General features: G+C 46.1%; 6 protein-coding genes across 6 annotated transcripts; all 6 read left to right on the top strand.

Annotated features, from left to right (window-relative positions):
- Window positions 1-1,349: 1,349 nt before the first annotated feature.
- N7446_005747 (uncharacterized protein) lies at window positions 1,350-1,898 on the top strand (the record flags this gene model as incomplete). Its single annotated transcript, XM_058514495.1, has 1 exon — window positions 1,350-1,898. One exon carries the CDS (start codon window positions 1,350-1,352, stop codon window positions 1,896-1,898), a length of 549 nt encoding a protein of 182 aa, XP_058371673.1.
- A 1,119-nt stretch (window positions 1,899-3,017) lies between these two features.
- N7446_005746 (threonine aldolase family protein) lies at window positions 3,018-4,046 on the top strand (the record flags this gene model as incomplete). The annotated part of the gene is made up of 1 exon (XM_058514494.1): window positions 3,018-4,046. The coding sequence occupies one exon, from the start codon at window positions 3,018-3,020 to the stop codon at window positions 4,044-4,046; it is 1,029 nt and encodes a 342-aa protein (XP_058371672.1).
- A 3,161-nt stretch (window positions 4,047-7,207) lies between these two features.
- On the top strand, window positions 7,208-8,302 carry N7446_005745 (type I 3-dehydroquinate dehydratase; the record flags this gene model as incomplete). The annotated part of the gene is made up of 2 exons (XM_058514493.1): window positions 7,208-7,733; window positions 7,797-8,302. 2 exons carry the CDS (start codon window positions 7,208-7,210, stop codon window positions 8,300-8,302), a joined length of 1,032 nt encoding a protein of 343 aa, XP_058371671.1.
- Window positions 8,303-8,769: 467 nt separating this feature from the next.
- N7446_005744 (sugar porter family MFS transporter) lies at window positions 8,770-10,492 on the top strand (the record flags this gene model as incomplete). The annotated part of the gene is made up of 3 exons (XM_058514492.1): window positions 8,770-9,172; window positions 9,227-10,073; window positions 10,129-10,492. 3 exons carry the CDS (start codon window positions 8,770-8,772, stop codon window positions 10,490-10,492), a joined length of 1,614 nt encoding a protein of 537 aa, XP_058371670.1.
- A 524-nt stretch (window positions 10,493-11,016) lies between these two features.
- N7446_005743 (shikimate dehydrogenase family protein) lies at window positions 11,017-11,994 on the top strand (the record flags this gene model as incomplete). The annotated part of the gene is made up of 1 exon (XM_058514491.1): window positions 11,017-11,994. One exon carries the CDS (start codon window positions 11,017-11,019, stop codon window positions 11,992-11,994), a length of 978 nt encoding a protein of 325 aa, XP_058371669.1.
- A 2,388-nt stretch (window positions 11,995-14,382) lies between these two features.
- N7446_005742 (uncharacterized protein) lies at window positions 14,383-14,745 on the top strand (the record flags this gene model as incomplete). Its single annotated transcript, XM_058514490.1, has 1 exon — window positions 14,383-14,745. One exon carries the CDS (start codon window positions 14,383-14,385, stop codon window positions 14,743-14,745), a length of 363 nt encoding a protein of 120 aa, XP_058371668.1.
- Between the last annotated feature and the right edge of the window lie 216 nt (window positions 14,746-14,961).

Here is a 14,961-nt window from a genome sequence, read left to right as displayed (position 1 = left end):
TAACCAGATGGACGATCGACCGTTGTTTAGCCCGTCTACTGCGGGGTCATCCTTGTCTCCGATTGTGCGTTGCGACACCAATCCCCAGAATTCAGAAGGGGGGACTCTATTGGGGGAGGCATCTGCAGGCTTGAACACGCCACACCGGACAAAGAAAGTGTAGACAGAAGATCATCTAACTTGTTCTGTGTCAGAGTTGCTCACATTCCTCTTAGGATCATCACATGCTCGGCTATCTCGTGCATCCTGAAGGCTCCGCACAATATATCGGATGATCCACAGATTTTCTGCGAGTATGGGCCTGTGGATCCTCTACCAAGGGCCATTTACGCGCTGTTTCTGGACGCAAGACCCAACAGACATACTAAATACACAGATTAAAAGAGAGAATACATAATACTGTCATAGAAGCCATGATAGGTGCTCACAACCCCTCTTGTACCCGGTCTTGGCAGGGTTTCGTGGATCAGCCACAAAGTCAGTTAAGATCGGCGCAGGCTTAGTTATGGCTTAGTTATTTTTATGCATGCGGTGAGCCCTGCCCAGGGCGATCATGCCCAACTACTCCAACTGCAGCTTCAACACGGGGTACAGAGCATACTGCTAGTTTTCTCACTCCATCTCGCCCTTGAGTTTCGCTATCTAATTAACTGGTTAACTTTTTTTAGCTTGTCGTCGATCATTTCGCTTTTCCTACTTGTTCCGGCCCCTCTCAGCCTATTTTGGTAAGGTGTCCGAGGTCTACGTATGCCCTGTAATATAGGGAACGGCAACACTATCGGATAGCCGTGACTACGGAGATATACATTGAATCTTGCACGTTTTAGATGTTAGCCAGTATGGAGCCTAATTAGGCTTGAATCTGTTCCTGGGGCTAAGTCACGTGTATACAGTCAGAACCTCCTTCACTTTTCCCAGGGGCTGCTATTACCCTACTTATCTCAAACCTAGATCCCCAAGAGCTTTTTCTCTTCGGCATGAATACATGCAAAGAACGATATACCCTATCCCCCTAGGAGCTTCTGTCCCGGACAGAATACGTGGTCGCAATGCTGTTTGGTCGAAAAGCTCCTTCTCCCTCTCCATCGTACCTCATTTTGAGCACATCGAAGCCCATCAATGCCAGTTCGTTTCGTCGGTTTTCAACATTTTTAGCCGTTAAGATACTTCAGCGTTTCAAATCACGCGATGGAAGTGTCCTTATGTTGACAGAAAAAATATGTGTCAAGTACGGGAGCCGCATCAATTTATCAGAAGCATCAACCCTGCGGTTCATAGCAGAAAATACCGATATACCGGTGCCCAAGGTCTTTTGTTCATTCATTTTTTCAGGTCTAACGTACATCGTCATGGAAAGGATTAAAGGAGATATAATTGGCAATGGCTGGGTGAGAAGGAGTGAGGAATCGAAGGCGAACCTGCTGGGTCAATTGAAAGAGACCATTACCAAAATGCAAGAGCTTCAGCCACCAGAAAATATCGGTGTTGCCTCTGTCGATGGTGGAACTCTGTTTGACTGTCGTGATTTGGGCCCGACCTTGCGCTTCGGCCCATTTGATACAACCCAGGAATTCCATCGATATTTACGCAGGGGTATGGAATTTGATTCAAGCCTCGATGTTGATGTTCAGGACTTCATAAACCAACAAAACATCAACAAATGGCCTTTGAAATTCACTCATGGCGATTTAAGCAGCCTCAACATTATTGTTCGCGGTGACACTCTTGTTGGCATTATTGATTGGGAAACGGCTGGTTGGTATCCATCATATTGGGAATACACAACCGCCTGCCAAGTCAACCCACAAAACTCTTTTTGGGCCAATGAGATTGATAAGTTTCTGGAACCGATGCCTGAAGAATTGGCGATGGACCAGTTTCGCCAGACACGCTTTTGAGATGTTCACCTTATCCTGCCTCAGCCAACGCAATCTTCGGTAACAGAACCAGGGGCCTGGGACATACGTACGTTCCTTCGAGGGCTCAGATAGATTAGTTTCCTTGGGGATCATCTTTTTTCCTCGGGCTAGGTGGTCAGGTTTATAGAGACGTGAATAGCTCTATCTTTTTATGGCTGGCGAGACAGTTCGAGACAATTCCTTACAGACCCATGGGGCCCAGGATGAGAATCTACTTCAGTCCATGTAGAAAGATCCATTCCGCCCTAGGGATAGATATTCATTTGGCCCCCGAGGCACTTTATTTTCAGCTTTAAGTAGGATGATCTATCTAACATCTTCCCCCTAGGCCCGACAGATCTCAACCCTTTTCTCAAATTTACTATTCCTCGCCGCTGTCATATATCCTAACTCATTCTCCAGATAACAAGGCTAGACCACCACGAATCCACTTCCGTCGCACTATTTGGAGTGATAGACACAGTGGTCGTACCATTAAAAGTCGTTGCGGAAATCTCAGTAGCTGTTTGTGGTGTCCTCATCCGCTGTGATCTAACAGCAGCATAACTTGCTTCCTCCTTAACGATACCAAAACCAGGCGCGCATGACGAGATTGTCATCTTTGTTGATTATAGAGCGAATAGATCTTTTTGCTAGATGCCACGATAAAGCCAAGGAAAGACGCCGTCTCTAAAGACAAAAGAATAGCTATATCCCCGGGGCAAATAGGGAGGAAGACAGTATCCGAAATAAGAGAAAAGCCCCATAAGTCTAAGCAAATATAAAGTCTCCGATCGGATGCCTGTTGTGCCGTGCCGGGTGGAGCCTTCCTTTAGCAGCACCAATTAGCCGTTTGATGGTGTTAAATATATAGAAATATTAGTAAAGCTTAACTGAATCACGAATCTCTCCGAACGTTGGAAGACATGTTGCCCGACTAAGAGGTCATAATCATTTACAAGACTGACACTACGCTCGTGCTTTGTAAGCATCGCGGCAAATGCTGAGATTTATCATTTCTTTTCTTGCAAAAGCCCTTTTATACCCGGGGCTACCCGGAACACATTGCGTTCGTCTCACTATTTTAAATTGCTCCTCTTAATCTTCTTCAGCCAAGAAATGGCCCCAAGCAGCTTCCTGGATGACTACAGTGAAGGAGCCCATCCGAACATTTTGCAAGCGCTCCTTGATACAAATACCGCACAGCAGAGACCGTATGGCGACGACGAATACTCTGATGCGGCCAAGGAGTGTATAAGAGAGTATATCAATGCTCCTACCGCCGCCATCCATTTTGTTGCGAGTGGTACTCTTGCGAACATCATTTCGATTGGAAGCTGCCTCCGTCCTCATGAGGCGGTAATAGCGGCGAGTACTGGACACATATTTGTTCGGGAAACTGGAGCCATTGAAGCAATTGGACACAAGATTATCACCGTGCCCCCTTCTGATGGGAAGCTGACTCCTAAAAGTATACAAGATGCTTTGGATCAGAACGCACACTTCCCCCACATGGCAAAACCTCGTCTCGTCTATCTCTCTAACGCAACGGAGACGGGCACGGTCTATACCAAGGCCGAATTGTGTGCAATCTCTGATCTCTGCAAGGAACGCAACCTACTTCTTCTTCTCGATGGCGCACGACTAGGAGCGGCCTTGTCGGCGGTAAAGAACGACCTTACGTTGGCGGATCTGGTCCGTCTGACAGATATCTTTTGGATTGGTGGGACGAAAGTCGGCACGCTCCTCGGCGAAGCAATCATTATCAACAATCCATCCCTGGCGGAAGATTTTGCGTTCCATGTGAAACAGCGTGGGGGTCTTCTCGCGAAGGGTCGTACTCTAGGGGTCCAGTTTCTGGAGTTATTCCGCTCAAATCTCTTCTTTGAACTTGCGCGCCACGCCAACAAAATGGCGCAATTACTCTCCTCTGGTGTCGTTGAGGCCGGGTTCAGTTTGTCAGCCGAGACGGAAACCAATCAGGTCTTTGCAATCCTGCCGAATGCGCTGATCTCGAAATTGCAAAATAAGTTCCAGTTTTATATCTGGGAGAAAGTTAGCAGCGACCATGCTGTGGTCCGCCTTGTCACTTCGTGGGCAACAAGTGAAAGCCAGGTCATCGCGTTCACCGATGAATTGCGGCGTTGATTCCGAAAGCTTGTCAACTTTAATGAGGCCATCAGACATCATTGATACATTGGTTTGGCTGGAGCTGGTGAGGCTCGTATTTACATAATATGATGCTTTAAGAGTTACTGGCCAAGATTTGTTCAGTCGCTTGAATGAGTGTTTGCTGAAGAGACAGGTACTGTCGCAATGAACTATGTATTTCAAGCTCTCTGTCTTTTCATTTTGTCCTAAACTTGATGTTCTTTTGGATAGTGAACTGAATTTTTGTATTCCCCTCCACTCCCCTCTTTTCTCCCCCAGCAACAGGCTTCTTCCCTTGTACGTTACTCCCGAGCGTTCCCTACGTTAAGCTTGCTATATGGCCTCGAGACTTCTCCCCTCAAAGCTGTGTCTAATTGTGATATAACAGAGACCCAGTCACTAACACTAGCATTAGAAGAGTCCTTATCGCTAAAGGCTAGTCTAAAAATTGGCTCGGTAGTATGCCAAGGAGCCTAATGCCGATTTGCGAGAACTCTATCTCTATAATTTGTCGGATTTTTAGTCGTATCAGCTAGTTTATGTTGATGAATCTAGATATAATAAGCGGGCTGGGCTTAGGCGCATAGGCTAGTCATTATATAGTGTGGTCACCTTGTAGGTATCTCAGTTCTATCGCGACTAAAGATATTAGATACTGCCTGCGTATGCCTAGGATAGGATCATTCTCTCGCGTGTGTTCCGCGGTGTAACCGATGCCGCTGTGTTCGAAGACTTTTTAGCCCACCTCCTTTAACACTACGGACGATGGTCCGAACCTAAATCTGCTGTGGTCATAGATAATGCGTCATTTCATCATTCGGGACGGATTTCACAGATGTGCGCGGACACGAAAGTGAAATTGGTGTACCTGCCGCCTTACTCACCAGACTTGAATCCGATCGAGGAGATTTTTGCTGAGCTGAAAAGTTTTATCAAACGTAACTAGAGCTACTACAAAGTAGGTGAGTACTCCATCATTTCTTTTATCATTCAACCTTAATTCTGCTGAAGCAATACGCACGCTACTATAAGTCTATGCATTCCAGAGTGTCTATATAGTCTGTACTGTACCCTTTCCTATCAAGAATCTAGTCTCTTTTCTCTCTTCCCCATACATAAAAAGAGAGGGTCTGCTTACCCTCTCCTTATTCAGCCTAGGCAAAGTTAAAATACTGGTTGATTAAAAAGGGATAGGACGCGAGGTATGCCTAACTGTATGTGACTTAGGACCTGCCTAGTTGCTAGGGATTGACGAGAGAACCTATCCTTCTGACGTTAAAAGATGGCCTATTAACGTCGATAAAGTCTATAAGAGCAATCCTTCTTTTTTCTTATATGTTGCGTTCACTAGAACTAGAGTTTTAATGGGCCTCTCCTTTATTCTTATAGAACTTATTTCGGCAAGCTCTATTTAAGCCTTCACTGCTAGTGCGGCTTAGTGTAATTAGTATTAGTACCACTTTCACAATTATATTAACCATAAAGCTGATTGCCACCCGTCTTAGTATCGTCACTAGGGGTACTACAATCTTGAATGATGTTTCTGGCCTCGTTGCATACCAAACAATTTCAAATCTTAGTTGTAGCACTTCCTCTTTTAGCGCCGTGACTGTTATTCGCTATGTATTTAGATCTATCGGGTCTACCGTGGGTTTGTTCATTTTGTGCGCTTTCTTTCTAAAGCTAATCCTAAAAAAAGGCGTTTATCTTAAGCAATGATTTGTCGGAGTTCACGGGTACTATGCAATTTACATCCCTAGCTTATATATATATTCTGGTCGGAATCGTTGCTAGCGCTATATCCGCGGGAACATCGAGTCTTTTTATAGTGTATTATATAGGGATGGTCGTTTCTAGGTTTGATAGTCTAGCTAGGGATTTTAAACCGCCGATAACTAAGGCTTCTAATAATGTAGAGTCTGATTCTAGCGTACTAATAGGTAGGCATCTTAAGGAGAAACTAGACGTCGAAGTCGTCTACGTAACACTGACCTAAACGCACTACCTACGACTAAACAGAATTTAGCTCGTAGTAAAGTTCTAACTAACGAGATTGTTTACGAGAAGTACTATAAAGAGCCTATTAGCCGGATCCTAATCCCGCTATTCTTTGTGAAGTCTCTTCCTTACCCTTAGGATCGTGTACTAACAGCTAGGCCTCTATCAGATTCTCGATTCCTATTACTAAGTTTGAATTTCGGAATAGTACCTTAGCGCTCCTCGTCAAATCCGAACGCTACTCCTCCCCCCGAAGCCGGAATCCCTCTATTTCCTATTTATTCGTGCTGGCAATGGTTGCACGATATGAGGTTAGATATTTTATCGCCTCTGTCGGGGGGATTCAAGGGATGTTCTTAAGCGGATTAACTGGAGAAACCTCTAAGATGTATTTGGTGGTTATTTAGGCACTTTCTACTTGCACATTGATAGGACCTATCTTTGTTAGCACCTTTGTTAAGCAAGCGAAGAAGCTATAACAGTCTTAGGTAGACGTCAGCCGCGAATCGTTTTGAGTGCTTGGGGAATCTGATATCGGCTAGCTTATTGTCGACAATGTGGCTACGACACTTTCTATCGACTAGCTGTCATCGAACTAGTTGTCCTTGAACCTCTGGATGGCAGGTTACTGTATTACTGCGGAGCCTTTTGGAAGGCCGGAATTTCTCAGTGGGAGCTCCTGAACGTGGTATCCATCTGGAGATAGAAATATGTACCGACAGTTAGAACATCCTCACGGCAAAGTTTCGACATTCCAGTAAAAAAAAATGCCGGGAGGTCTCACGTGGGAAATAGACGACAAAAGACCTACAAAAGTTACATTTCAAGCCTAGAGTTAAGTTAAAATTTAAAACCAAAGCTGCCCTTGCAAGTGCGGGGATCCGGGAAAGATTTAGCCGACCCCACTTCTTTAAGTGATTGACAATGCTTACTTTACGAGTTAAGAAGTGGCCAATGAAGTCGTTGCATCAATCGAGGCTCATGCGTAAGATGGATATTATTTACCCGAATTTGGATCCCTAACGGTGAATTGCAAAGCAAGCGCCAGTGCCCGGATAAACCCCCGGCATTTAAGGAAGGCGATTATTTGAGGGTTCATTCACATTTTGACGTTGCAATCTTGGAAATATTCCTCCATTTTTCTGTTCCCTTATCTCACGATGTCTCAACTTCAGAGAAAGGACATCATCTTCTCAAATTATGTCAACGGCAAACAGACCTTTATCATCCCCTTGACTTTCACAGATATAAACGACGCTAAGGGTATCATCACAAGGATCGGATATGGCGGTGACGTTTGGGAATTGAGGGTGGACTTGCTCAGTCCACCTGGCAAAGAGGTTGGCGATGTGAATCTGCCTTCCCTAGGTTACGTCAAGGAGCAAGTGGAGGCTCTGCAAGCAATGTCTTCCCTGCCAATTCTTTTCACTATCCGCACCAAGTCGCAAGGTGGCAAGTTTCCTGATGATGCGAGTAAGGAGGCTTTGGACCTCATTTTGCTTGCTGTTGCGTCCGGAATAGCCTATGTTGATGTGGAAATTGAGTGGCCCCCGGCTATGCTCAAAGAGATTACGGAGAAGAAAAGTTCTACAAAGGTCGTGGCCTCCTACCATAGCTGGACTGGCAAGGTGGCATGGACGAGTGAAGAACTCATGCAGAGATTTGCTGCGGCCGATGCGTTTGGTGGTAAGTTTTCCATACCGCACTAAGCCAAGCATCGTTCACGAAAAGGCTAATCTCGAGACGCAGATATCATCAAACTAAGTATACTCTCAGCCGCAATCGAAGATTGCTACGAACTTAGCTTGTTTGTCCGCAACTACAAGCTAAAATATTCGAAGCCACTCCTGGCTGTGGGAATGGGGCCAAATGGGCAGCTCTCGAGGATTACATCCCCGATATCACTTGTCACCCATCCCTTGATTCCATTCCCTTCGGCGCCTGGTCAACTCAGTCTCGCGCAAGTCCATCAGGCGCGTCACCTCATCGGGCAGCTACCCAAACAGGAAATTTCAGTGGTAGGCGAGGAAAACGTGACCGAAAAAGTCTCGCGCGCTCTCCAAGCTGCCTTCTTGGAGTTAGGCTATCCACATTTGTGCAGTGTTTGCAAGGGGAAAAATGGGAATGTGACTTCGGAACTTGACGTAACTGGTCTGGACTCTACTTCATCCATGGTTACGGTAGTTGCTGAGGAGTTTACGCAATGCACAGGGAGACCTGCACCTTGGTCGGTAATTGACAATTGTCTTCAGTAGATAGTCCTAGCTATTTTGATATCATCCAAGCAAACTCTTAATCGCTTTTGATTTTCCAGCGTGTTTACTGTATAAGGTATATACCCGGGGTAAGTTTGCCCTAAAGTGAACACAGGCATTTACGCTCGTTCCGCATCAATTGTGCTATGACCACCCACACCGCTTCAGTCGACCCAAAGAGAGAACTCGGCTCTTTTCTAAGCCTCAAATTTCCCTGTACGGTAGACCCCAGCTCCTTGGCGAAGAAACTTTAATCGAATCGGCTAAGCTCAGATCCCCCAATTTACACCTATGCGGGGCAGCGGGTATGGGGACTGCTTACCCCAGATTTCTCCACCCCAGCATGCATTTATACTGCACATCAATCCGCTATTCTCCAGTCCATTCCAGGTGTGCTGATCCCCCTTGGTGGCTGTTTTTACATTCACTTTTCTATACACTATTTCAGTTCCAACGGACAGGACAGAATGCCTTCTCTATTGAAGGTCAAGGACAGCTCTGCCTTTCCGGCCCCGGAGTCGGTTTATAACTGGCGGGTGTATGCCTTGGCCATCTCTGCAAGCATGGGTTCCGCCATGTTTGGATACGACTCAGCCTTTATTGGTGGTACCATAACCTTACCATCATTTAAGAGCAAGTTTGGGCTTGACAGTGATTCTAAGGTGGCTCTTGCCTCGCTCAGTGCCAACATTGTCAGCACATTCCAGGCTGGCTGCTTCTTTGGGGCTATCCTGGTGTCATATTTCACTGAGAAATTTGGTCGCAGAATACCCTTGGCAGTTTGCGGTGCTCTGTTCGATGTGGGTGTTGTTTTACAGCTTGCTTCTTCTGGTAACGTTGGGCTCATCTATGGCGGTCGTGCACTTACTGGTATTTCGCGGTATTTTATTCCTGTTATCTGATAGATGCTGACGAATAAACAAGGACTTTCTGTCGGTGCCTCCTCCCTCATCGTTCCTCAGTACATCGCAGAATGGTCGCCACCTGCGATCCGAGGTCGACTAGTTGGAGTGTTCGAAATGGTCCTCCAGATGTCTCAGATTATCGGCTTTTGGGTCAACTATGGGGTGAATGAGCATATTTCTGCTTCTTCTGATGCACAGTGGAGAATCCCCTTTGCTCTACAGCTTATCCCTGGGACTCTGCTAGTCGTACTGATCCTGCTACAACCCGAGTCGCCTCGATGGCTGATCAAAAATGGTCAGCGCGCAAAAGCAATTAACAATCTCTCCTCCATCCGGAAACTTGCCGCAGAGGACGCCTATATCCAGTGGGAGGCTGACACAATCGAAGAACAGTTGAGGCATGAAGCTGAGGTTGGTGATAGTCAGCCATTCCTCGTGAAGATAAAGGAGGTGTTTCTTCGTGGGAATCGAAATCGACTCTTTATTGGCATGTCCTTGATGATGTTGCAGAACCTTTCGGGTATCAACGCGCTCAACTACTACTCACCCACCATATTCAGGTCCATTGGTTTCTCCGGTACTAGTGTAGGACTGCTAGCAACCGGTGTCTTCGGCATCGTGAAGTGTACAGCGACTATCCTTTTCATGGTATTCGGAATTGACCGTCTCGGCCGTCGGAAATCCATGATCATTGGCTCTTCAGGTGCCATCGTCGCCATGTACTACCTTGCTGGCTACACCAAGCTCTCTGGATCTTTCGAAACTACTGCAACTAGAGATGCTGGGGCTTACGTGGCCATTGTTATGGTCTATATCTTTGCTGTCTTTTACGCCATCTCCTGGAATGGTATCCCATGGGTTTTCTGGTATGACTTCCCTAGCGGCATGTTAACTTATCTTTTAATTTGACATTCTTTTCAGTGCTGAGGTCTTCCCGACCGGTATTCGATCGATTTCTCTCGTTTTTACGACATGCGTCCAGTGGCTGGGGCAGTTCATAATTACTTACTCAACTCCCTATATGATGGCAAACATCACGTATGGCACTTTCTTTTTCTTCGGGAGCTCCGTGGTGTGCGGTCTGATTATTGTGTATTTGTTCATGCCTGAGACTAAGGGCTTTTCATTGGAGGAGATGGATATTCTCTTCAATATCCGCGGCTTTGCTCTCACCAAGCGCCGAGGCGCAGAACGTACTATTGCTGATCAGCGAGAGGCCGAACAAGCGGTCTTTGAGGGGAACAAGGTGGGTACGCAGCATATGGAGAACACTTCTTCCGTCTAAGAGGAATGTGTTCAGAGGAAAATAATGTACCTAACTGGCAGCTTCCGCTCCCAATTGATTCAATAAACCCCGAGCTGTGTCCGCATACCCATAATTTACCCACAATAAATACATGCTCCAAAGGCCCCGGGTGGGGCGGGGGACTGGGAGGTGACTACATAGTTTTTTAATACCAACCCCCACATTGAGCGCAAAATTGGGCATCGAGCCCAATACTATCCCGGAAATAATCTAACCGATATTGAAGCGAATGCTAGACCAGATCCAATTAGCACGATGCTCGAACAACATGGTAATACTTTAGGCGGCGATCCGTGCTCTAGGCTAAATCCTCCACCGACAGTAACTTGATTCGGGCTGCTTCCCCACATCCCAAGCAGAATATTCTCTACAAATGAAGATAGAAAAGGCATGCAGGGAGCAGCCAACGGGGGCAGCTTATTAAAAAAACAATTTCAACTTTATTGACTTTTACGAACTCAAGTACAACAAATTTGGCCGCCGCTCAAAAGCACTTTCTCGCTATGAGTTCGGTCAACAGTCTCGAGAGTACTTTGAAAGAGTCATACAAGTATGGCTCTTCCTGTATCACTTCAACCAGCTGTGAAAAACCGCAACAGGCATTCTTGTTCGGTTATCCGATTGCCCACTCCATGGCACCACTTCTACACGCAACTCTTTTCAAGGGGGTCTGCCTACCGTGGGTGTACTCCCTCCTCGAAACCCAAGATGCGTCTGAATTCCTGCCAGCCCTGAAACAACAAGGCATCATTGGATGTGCAGTTACAATGCCCTACAAAGTGACCATGACGTCCGCCGTCGACGAGGTAACGGACGAAGGCCGAATCATCGGCGCCATCAACACGGTCTTCCTTCGCAAAGCAGCCGATGGAAGTACCAGATATATCGGCACCAACACGGATTGTATCGGTGTGAGAGAAGCTTTCTTGCAAAACATCCCTGGCATCATCTCAAAATCCACAGGCAAGCCAGGTCTCGTCATCGGAGGCGGCGGGGCGTGTCGAGCAGCTATTTACGCGTTGTGGAAGTGGATGGGTGTGAAAAAGATATATATGGTGAATAGGCTAGAGACTGAGATCAGGGCTATCATAGACTCGTTCAAAGCTACTGACTTTAGTGGAGAGTTGGTTTGGGTCTCTTCTGTCAACCAGGCTGAGGCCTTGGAAGCTCCAGTTCTGGTTGTCGGCACTGTACCAGACTTTCCACCTAAAGAAGAGGGGGAAATCTTGGCTAGGAAGATAGTGCAGGCTTTTTTGGACAAGGAGGAGAAAGGTTATATTCTTGAGATGTGTTATCATCCCAGGCCACGTACAGCGTTCTTCGATCTTGGCGAGCGCGCTGGATGGAAAGTGCTCTATGGCACGGAATCCATGATCTGGCAAGGTGTTGCACAACAGGTGCTCTGGACAGAGCTGCCATTTGGGAAGTTTAATGTAGATGAGGCTGCGAAGGTTATTACGGAATCATTAGATAAACATTAAAGGCTTGGGGTGGTGGATTGGGTCCACTGTCAGTTCTTGAGATCACCCATGCAGCCCTGAAGATACTACTCTTGTACTCATGAATTTATTGCGCATATTCAAAAAATCCTTTGGGAATCGTGATAGATTTTACAAAAATACGGCTTAGATGACGATGAATTACGCGATATGGATGAAGCTGGCCACTTTGTGCAAACGCAGCGGGACATTTGTTATCGAACGGGGGCCATATACTGCTGCAATAATTCTGGTACCAATTGGTTTATAATTATAGAACTCCCAGCGGTACATATCCTTGCACCAGTATACATTATTGTCTCCCTCCAGCTTTCATATTTTGAGAGGCTAGTCAAAAGGAGAGGCTCTGCGGAGTTGAAGCAACGCACAATGTGATTGACATTCCAATGCAATGCTGTAAATATTATCGCAATGAAAAACGGTGGCTGTATATTGTTTTCGGATCCTTCGACCTAAACCATGCGGACTTTTATGCGACCATCAGCTTCTAGAGAGCTGCAAGCTGTCCAAAGCGTAAGAATGCTCGGATGAAATCCTTCATGAATTCTAAGACTAGCCCTCAATTCGGACTTGCCACCCAGCTGATCTCTATTTATACGATAGCAACTACCTTAACGGCAGTGGGTTTTGTCGTGAATAAGAAGTAAAAGTACAAATAGAAGGGAGGACGACTTCTTTAGAGTAGTCTCCTTAATATAGTAGACTGTTCATTAAAATCTTATAGCCGGGCTGACCAAAGTTCTTCTTATTTGCTCTTCAAGTATATAAAAGTCGGAGCTTTTATAAGTGTGGCGCATGAGACGCATTACTTGGTGGATCTCGATATTCTGCCCTGCACTATTCTGAGCTGAAAATATGACTTGACCAGATTCTTTACCGGATAGAATTCCCGAAAAACGTAAGAGCAAGTGCTATGCTATATTATTATGTACTTGCTAGAAAAGTGTTGTACAATCCGTCAAAAGGTACGATCGTTGTTTCGTAGTTAACACCCGGGGATAAGACCTACAGACCAAGCATATTCTCTGCATATGTAACGATTCATGTCGATGTCATGAATAGAATCTAGAAGGGTCCGAGGTGCGACCCCACCAAGCCCGAGTCAATGTGGAGGAGCCGCATGTCTCCGCTCGAAGCGAACATTAGTGGGGCATTCACTAGTAATGTGTTAGCCATATAGCATGGGGAGCACTCTAGAGCTCAAAATTGCAAGATATTTTTCGCAAAGCCATGAACTGATCCTCCTACTCGAACAATCATGGTGGCGACAGTAAGTCTGGAATGTGATGCCTGGACATTTCATCCGCCTATCACTCGTGGCCAAACATAAGGCCAGCAAGCAACTAGGTTCAACTGAACACGAGGATCTCCCTTAAACCCCATTTTCTAGGACGTTAAGGTTTGTTTTGGTTGCTGCACTGGGTCTGTAGTGGATCCAGGAATTGATGCCATAGCCGCTTGCAGCTTTTGAACCCAAGCCAAGAAATAGTTTCGACTCGGCAACCTCGCTTTTGCGGGCCTAGATACCTTCGAGGAGCCGGAGGTGGAATTAATAAATCATCACCTGTTAGTAGATCTTACCTCTGTTACATAAAACCTTGTTGTGTTGCTTGTCGCCTATCAATCGGCTATATGATTTTCAGTTGTTTAATCGAATTAGAAGGCGCTCAGAGGAATACTCCAACCCATTGTAAATATGCAGCTTGATTAGTACTAGCCATCTACCTAAATGAGCCATGATAGTCTGACAGTCGGCAGGAGCCAGGAGTACGTCCGATCTATAGCACCTAATGGGATTCTTAGCATGCAGGTGGTCTGTGGAGAAATCTAGACTTGGGACACTTATTTCTGTCATAAGTTAGCGTGCTTCGGTTCATCCCGGTCATAAAAAGAGATCAAAAACAATGATGATGGTGATGCGGTCGATTTCGGGATTGATGACCAGATCTAGTATGTCGACCGCACTGGGATATCCTAATCCACGTTTCGTTTCTAGATCCCCTCCAGTAGATTTGCAAAACCGACCGTTGAACATCAATTGAGCTTCGTATTCTTGCTCATGACTCCTATCAACTGCCAAATGCGGCAGGTACTGAGAATCCAAAGCTAAGGTTTCCCTTGGTAATGCTGCTGCTTTATTTATCACCGGAAAAGATCAATCCGCAAGATCAATCTGCAAATGGAGTACTTCTCGCAGACTTGAATTCTGAATGACGAGCTCTATTGACCACGAGGTCGTTGACAAAAGTATTTAACGCCCCTCGACTCGACGCTTCCGCCTATCCGAACAGTTTCAATATTTATACTATCCTCCACGCGATCTCTCAGGCGTCAACCTCTAGCAGGATCCGAGATAAACACTCATACAAAATGAAGATTCCAGGACTTGCTGTATTCGTTCTCTCCTACCTCTCTACTACGGTCCTCGCCGATGCCAACAAAGTCACCATCCAACTTGCGAACGACCAGTCCGGCGCAAATGCCAATGTTGCTGTCCCCACCGATGGCCAAAAGCGTTCCATCAAGTCCCTCTGGGGCCATACAGCCGTCGCAAAAGATGGCGATGTGTATGCGTCCAGCGCACAGCTCGTCGCGTTCCAACAGGACACCGTGTGTGAGATCTTCGGCGATCATCTTCACGCTGAATTGAATGCCCGACAAACTTGGGTGTCTCTGGCGGGCGGTAAAGTGATCAACCTGGACCATGCATACGTGGTTTGTGATGATGTCTAAGCTTAGTTTACCGGGACATGATGAATTGGCTAGGCTTTCTTGATTGTTCTACGCTCTCCGGGGCCGTGGCCAGTGGCAACGATATATTCAGAATTCTCACGATGTTTTGGTTCTCAATATAATGTCTTAGTAAAAACAAGAAATATAATAATTCGCTTTATACGTTGGCCCTTGACCTATACAAGTAGATGTCATTGCGTAATGCTCTTGTAATCA

The sequence above is a fragment of the Penicillium canescens genome (assembly GCF_028828765.1).
Source record: "Penicillium canescens strain IBT 15451 chromosome Unknown utg000004l_segment0_segment0, whole genome shotgun sequence".
NCBI classification, from domain to species: Eukaryota; Fungi; Ascomycota; class Eurotiomycetes; order Eurotiales; family Aspergillaceae; genus Penicillium; species Penicillium canescens.
The sequence above is the reverse complement of the archived record's forward strand: the minus strand, read 5'-3'. Positions and strand labels throughout refer to the sequence as shown.